This window comes from Bemisia tabaci, chromosome 3, assembly GCF_918797505.1.
Source record: "Bemisia tabaci chromosome 3, PGI_BMITA_v3".
Lineage (NCBI taxonomy): Eukaryota > Metazoa > Arthropoda > Insecta > Hemiptera > Aleyrodidae > Bemisia > Bemisia tabaci.
In genome coordinates, this window is record NC_092795.1 from 29427167 (window position 1) to 29434502 (window position 7336).

At 35.6% G+C, this 7336-nt stretch overlaps 1 protein-coding gene across 9 annotated transcripts in view; it reads left to right on the top strand.

Annotated features, from left to right (window-relative positions):
• LOC109029733 (lipase member H) overlaps positions 1-6581 on the top strand; it is a 107975-nt gene extending 101394 nt beyond the window's left edge. For all 9 annotated transcript variants that reach the window (XM_072298136.1, XM_072298141.1, XM_072298138.1 and 6 more), the window contains 2 exons: positions 3942-4107; positions 4747-6581. In XM_072298136.1, the coding sequence (XP_072154237.1) occupies positions 3942-4107; positions 4747-4804 (224 nt within the window). In that variant the 3' untranslated portion in view covers positions 4805-6581. The remainder of the gene's footprint in view (positions 1-3941; positions 4108-4746) is intronic.
• Positions 6582-7336: the final 755 nt, after the last annotated feature.

A 7336-nucleotide genomic window follows, 5' to 3' on the forward strand; every position in this document is an offset into this window, starting at 1 on the left:
TGAAGTAGACCAAATCAATATCATTCCTTGAAATTTTCACAGAATTTTCTCCGCACGAAGAGGAAAAATCACGGAAATTTTCAAGACTGGACGTTAAGTAGCTTTTCATTTAAAAAATAAAGTATGACAGGAAGTCTGCGACGTCGCAAACCGAGATACGTGGTTTGGTAGTTTCACCGTCGATATAATGATGGTAGGCGAGCTCTAAGTTTTCAGATTTCTTTTGCAAGCTTTTGAGCCTAAAATAAAGCCGCTATATACCGTGAAAAGATATACTTAGAAGACCAATGAAAACGAAAGTTGGGATTTTTTCTGATGAAGTTAAACATGCAAGTGGTTTAAGGTATGCCAAGAATTCATTTATCAACGTAAATTACTCGTGATTCGAATTGTTGACCGTCTTATTTACCAGTAAGTTTCTTCTTATAGTAACCAGATAGGACGTCACTTAAATTCCAGCTTTCCTCGCAGATTATCCCAGTGCAATAATACCTCCCTCATTTATTTTATTTACGCCCTTTTATTTGAAATTCCCAGTCTTCAAGTTGAACTGTTTTATCGGATAAATTCTTTCACCAACGAAAAGTTCTCTTGGGCCAAAGTAAATGATACCAACGTCGTAGCTACAGTTCTGCGGTGATTTCAATTCGTAGCTTCTCCTTTTTTTGACATTCAGCAACGATATGAGTCATTTTAATTCAGAGACCCAAAATAAGCCAATTTTTACACACCAACTCATGCTTATCTACCGAAACATGGGGAAATGTACCTACCTAATAGAATTATGATTAATGGATTTTTGAAATTTTATAGTAATTTTTGCAGCTGAGAATAAAACGGATTGAAAGGAATATATGTATCTTCTGGAAAAAAAGTGTTACCTCCTTCTTAATTTTCTTGTGTGTTGACTTATTCTCGTTCGAAATTCTTTTGTGTGAGTTTTTTCTGTTGTAAATATTTATGGAGGAAGCTCTCCCTACTTGTTTTATCCTATCTTCCAGAGGCCAGCACAAGTCAGTGTAAGGACGGTGAAGTGCATGACCAACTAAGCATCGTTTAAAAAAGAAATGAGGATAGAGGAGACCGCTTAAAACTTGACGTTACGAAATTATTCCCGAATAGAATTGAAACTCTTCTCATTTACACAAAAGTGTACACTAAAGGAGCCAAATATTCTGAAAAGCCTGGTGACATTGGCATTGAGATGCTCTCGATCATTGAATCACTGCTTTTCACCCCATTGAAACTTTTTAGTTAGGCAGTTTTAATGCTGAAATTTAACACCCCAAATAGCTCTGTAAGATGCAGAAAATTGCTTTAAAAATCAGAGAATAAATGGATCAGAGTCAATCCGCTCCTAAAATTATTGAATGAAAAATATTTCAGCTCCTTCTCCACCTAGCTTAGCGCCCTAGAGGGTTGACACCAGGCACCCTCCTATTTTCATCTACAATACTTATCCTGTTCGATCAAAAAGATAAGAAGTTGTAATTGTGCGTTTCCTGATTGATATCACTTTCACTTAGGTACAATTTAAATAGCCTACCATTCATTCAAGCTAATGTTGGTGATCAACTAAAGGCAACTCCAAGTTGATTCCAAACAGAACATGTCATGGTTTATCTGTTTTCTTCTTTTAATTTTTCTGCACCATATTGATTCCTTTCCATCACAAGCAAAGAATATGAGTTCAAATATGTACATATATACGTCCATTTTCATAAATCTGTCTTTCAATCATAAAATGTGCTTCAATATTTTAATGTTATGTATTGGGTTTATCATCAATTACTCTTTACTGAAAACATTCCTAAGTTTAAAGATAAAAACGCCTTGATTTAAACTTTGTTATTTGCCACGGTGGAGTTCAAATTTGTTGCAAACAAAAGCTGCTTCTGGCTCAAAAAAGTCAAATATTCTGAAACCTGAAAACCTCATGTTCCCAAACTGTGGAACAGAAATTTCTGTAACTTAAGTGGTTGCTGCAAATATGAACAAAATTTAACACATTTTGAACAACTCATTCTTAAGGCACGAGTCCTAGGAGGGATTTAATTTGAGCAAAATATCATTTGTTTTGTCTTTTGAAATTATATTTTCATAAGAATAGGTATTTGGATTTAGCCAAAGTGTCAGATTTGGATTATTAATCAGGTATTCCTGTACCAAATTAATGATCCAAATCCACCTTGGCTAAATCCAAAAATCCATTATTAATAATGGTGTTACTAAAAAATCTACTAAATTCAAAATTAACTGCATTTTCATGTTCCTTATGACTCTTCAGGTGAGACGAGTTCTCTATGTGCCAATTTTAAGAAAATCAGGGATGTTAAAAGGAAATTTTTTAGGTCTTTGCCAATAAGTAATTTTCTATTTAGACGTGCTAGATGTATCTGTTTAAGCCTTTGTTCACAAGCTGAGTAGCAAGACACTGCACACTGTTTAAAAAAAAAAAAAACTTGTTTTTCTATTTTCTTTATTTAAAGTCATTGCAAAAGTTAAGCCATAGTCGGAAAGAAAGCGCAAGAATCGGAAAACACGCAGCATTTGGTCTGACCTTTCTAGTGAAGAAGGAAGAACCCTTCTTTATTCCTAAAGTCTAGCAACGCTGCAACAGTTCTACTAGCAGGGCCGGATTTACCTACTTGCCGCCCATGAGTCGCCTGTATTTTGCCGCCCCCTTCTCATTCGTTTTGAAACATCATTAAAAACCACCAAGTGAACGTGCCGGAGGGAGAGGGATGTGTAAGACGCGTTTACTCGTGTTGGACACATTTTTTGCGAAAGCCCTGTCAATACAACTAGCAAAAATTCACGGAATTTTGCGCGAAAGTTAAGTTCCGTAAAACTATCTCTGTGTGGACAAGGCCTTCCATTTATACGAAATGAACGAAAAAATTATGGAAGAACAAACATAAATATTGTCGCGCCGCGCTGACCGTACTGTTTCGCGCAATGCGTGAAGTATTCACGCAGTCTTGTAGGCGCTATGCGTTTTGCACCGGCCGCCGCTGACCGCGCACTGTATTTGACGCAGTGCGTGCAGTATTCATGCAGTCTTGTAGGCGCTAATATGTGTTACGTGCCGACCGCCGCGCCGCGGGCTTCTCCTTTTCATGCTCTCTCTGCGCCACGCCGCTCCAGGCCAAATTGCGTGACTGGTTTCTCTCTTAACTCGACTAATTAAAGGTGCTGTCTCTTGTATCACCGAAAGACATTAAGATTAGAAATGACTATACTCTCAGTAAATGAGAGATTTTGTCGCCCTTTCTCGTTTGTAATTTTTTTTAATCCGTTTTTTTTTGTACTCCTACTTTTAAATAAATTGCAAAATTTGCTGCTCCCTAAATTTGCCGCCGTGGGCCGCGGCCCATGTGGCCACCCCCTAAATCCGGCCCTGTCTACTAGAAAATGTGTGTATAAATATTAAACATTCAGTGCAGTTTGTCCTTAGATTCATTTATAGGATAGTTCCAGATTTTAGAGCCTTTTGTACTTATATAATTCGTAAGAAAATCATGTCACCAATTTTTTATGTGGCACCAAATCCCTTTTGTGAACGTTAATATTATCTGTCCATGAAACGTGATCTGATTGCGACAATAGAAGTGCATCAGGATGTTCTGTTACATCACCGTTATTTATTTTCAGTTGTCTTATTTAAATCGAATAATTCAGTTAAATCAATGAACCTTCCAGCTTCGCCCTACCATTTACTTCCTTGAGCATTTTCTCTCACTGCTAATTCCTGCCTGTCCTCTTACAGAACATGCATCCAAAGTTCGTTAAGACAAGAAATGCATCTTTAACATAATCATCTAATCTTTAATAACAGCACGACATCAATGTTGCGATTTTCAGAAGTTGTAAGGTCATCTGATTCAGCTGATGTGTTTTGACTTCCCTGTTTGTACTAACACATTCCGTTTTTTCAACAGGTATGGCTCGATGTAGTCATTTCATGAGTGCTTGCTACTTTGTGGCCACGATATCTGATAGAGGCAAAAGGCATAAAGCATATCCTTGCAACACAGCTTGCACAAGAAGGCTGCCTGGACCCTTAGGAAGTGCATTGGTGCCAATGGGAGAACACACTCCAGATGGGTGAGCCTGAAAATTCTCTCTCTCTTGAAATCAAGGAATTAGATTCTCATGTATGAGTTTAGGAACTCCCAGATAATTTCCTGGTGAAAAGAGGCAATAAGAATTTTATACATTTCACTTGTCGAATACTTGGTTTAAGGTGCGAATCTCTTGAGATTTTTCCTTATATAATAATTTTTTCCACTCCTGCTTCTATTTTCCTCAAGTCTGCAGATAACGATTTCAAACATCAACATTGTGAAAGGACATTTATTACACTTCAGTAAAATGAGAAATGTAGGACATTTATTTATGGCTTTTGAAGGAAGTCTCAATTAACTCTCAGATTGCGTAGCCTTGTCACAGCAGAGAAAACCTCTAATTTTTCAAATCGTCTATCCGAGAGTATCAGAAGACCTCTTTTGGCTGAATGACCCAAAATTCAGTTATTTCTACTATCAATCTCAGGGCATAAAGAAGGTACCGAATGAGTAATTCCTGCACTCATGAATCGGTAAAATGAATTGCTTGTGGCCTGAAGTAGGGTTTTAATTTCGACCATGGACAAAATCACCTTCCCCTTTCTTTACATATCAGTTGTGTTTAAACAATTTGTTTATTTTTTCTTTACCGTCCTGAATTTTTAATCTTTTGTTTCAGCATCCAAGGAACATATTGTATACAAATGAGAGCTAGTCGGAAGTGTCCATTCGACTAACAAGTCTCTCCTCGAGTGAGCGGAATCAACCTTTTTACGTGCCTGATATTTATAATGTAACGCGAGTTTCTCGTGGAGCCACCATGAAAATTCAGCAACAGGACCAAAAAACAAGATGCATTCATCAGCAACTTGCCCCCCAAAAGAGGTGAATAATGATAACTCCATGGTAGATATTGTGTAGGTAAAATCATGTCCAGTTACTCGGTGCCAAACACCAAAATACACAACAGTTTCATTCTAGTACATATTACAAAATTGCTTCGACCTTCATTTTTTTCTCACAAACACTGCCAAAGTAAATGAAACAAAATATTCTAAAGTTTTCAGGGAAAATTTAGTGAATGTTTTAAAGTGCGAAAAAAATTCTTGGTGATTTCCCAAGGTCATAAATGGACATTTTTTTCCAATTTTCTAATAATTAGCAATAATGAATACAAATATTCTGTTTTGTAATTCTTTGATGCACTCACAAAAATTTAGAAATATGTGCCTATTGTGGTAGAGACACTTCTGCCTTCACAATTTCACACAATCTAATGGATGTATCCTGTTTGTTGATCCTGTTGATCACTTTAGTCAGATTTTAAAACTTAGTTAATGTTTTCAGTCACATTTAATTTAAGTTTACTTGTCTAAAATAGAGGAAAGAATTTTTTTACGCTTGATATTTTTTCCTAAATATTCTTGCAAGGTCATGTTCACCACTAAATGATAATTTTTAGGCATTAAATAGGGCTGGAATAGACTAAGCTGCAAATTCCAATAATTTATACAGTAAGAATATGTTTTACAAGCCTTCTTTTGTAATTATACAGGTAGATTTTTCAGATTTAAGTCTCATAAGAAGGGTTGTAGTACCTATCTGAATAATGATCTGAATGCTGCAAACTTTTTTATCAATGGCTTGTTAGTTGCCTACAACATTGAATTTCCAGCTTTTGGTCCATTATTTGCAGAATTTAAATATGAAATAAGAGGATCAGTGGAAATGAGTTTTCTCACAAATGTTGTAAAAAAAGAACAAAAAAAGAACATACTCATAATATAGAATATGCATGAATATTCCCCTCTTCCTTGATTGTCCTTTCTGAATTTACAGGACTCTCTGATAGTATCAGATCATGAAAAACCACATTTTTGACAAGGAAAACTTCGTAATTTGCTCTTCCTGCTTATTTTCCAGAAAAAAGTTAGAGTAGCCTGAAAATTTGATTTTTTCTGAATTTCATAGACACCTCAGGATCACTCTTGTATTGTGGCATTTCCATGGATTCAGATAATGCTGCTGTTGAGAGATATTTTTTCCAGCAGATCTATCTACTTAAATCAATAAAACCTCCACAAAAATGTTGCAGATTTTTGTTGCTTTAGTTTTATCTGATGTATTTTTAGTGCAATTTTTACAAAACTTTTAGAGAATAAGATGTGTTTCTTCAACGATCCCTCCAAATGATTCATCAGTAGTTAGTGAAAGATGTGACAAAATAATTACTGTAAGTTTTAACTTCTTGCCTTTTATGATTTCTATTTTTGCGATCTATTTGTTCATTGTAATTCGTAACCTGCCTATCTTGAATGCATTTACTAACAATTGGCCACAGCATGCCTTTTTTATAAAGATCTGATCTGTAGCTCTTAAGGCAGGTAATCAAAATCCTTTGCTCCGTTTACTATAAGCTACCATAACTTGTGCCACTGAAACAAATATTCTCTTAGTCATCAATACTTTGTGAAGATATGAAAGTCAACAATAAAACAATTCAGCTGATAGAAACTTTTTTTCATTATTATCCACTTTCACCCACTTTGAAGGGAATCTTAAAGTATTCTGAAAAGTTTGCAATGGAAGTATTCCTCTGAGAATATTATAATACGTAGTAAGATATTAAAAACGAAGTTTGACAAAACTAGCTGTCAGATTATTAAAGTTCCACTGTTTGTTGCAGCGAAGAGATTTATAACAATCTCTTCTGCCTGACCAAGAAATTTTAGTCTAGCGATCAATTGGACTGTGTTTAAGAGAAATGCATCAAGTTGCATTTTAGAAAAAAATGAGTTGAAAGAAGTTTTGAATCAGACTGATGGTAAATTTTCTCTGGTCAAAAATTCCAAGTTGAGAAAAAATATTTTGAATGTGAGAGTGGTCGTAAAAGTTTCCCCTATAACTGAGTCTTGAGGAGATTTAAAACTTCAAATCTCTTTTTCTCAATTTAAACTTTGTGTGTTTCTACTAATCTCTGTCTAATTGTTGTCCACCTTGTAATGGAGTGCATCACCATTGCTTCATCGCCGAATTTCTGTGAGAGCACCTTCCAACCAAGCTGCTCTGAACAGATTTTTATTGTTAACTTCAGGAGGTTTTCTCTTTTGGCAATTGAAAGAAGTAAATTTGATAATCAATGTGTTTTTGGGGTTCATGAAAGTGCACTTAGTGTACAAAAGAGTAAAGTCGGCTTGCAAATGCACTTTAAGACAAGGTGACGTTGATACATTCTTATGTCAGGTACCTATGTATTTGTAGGATGCAGG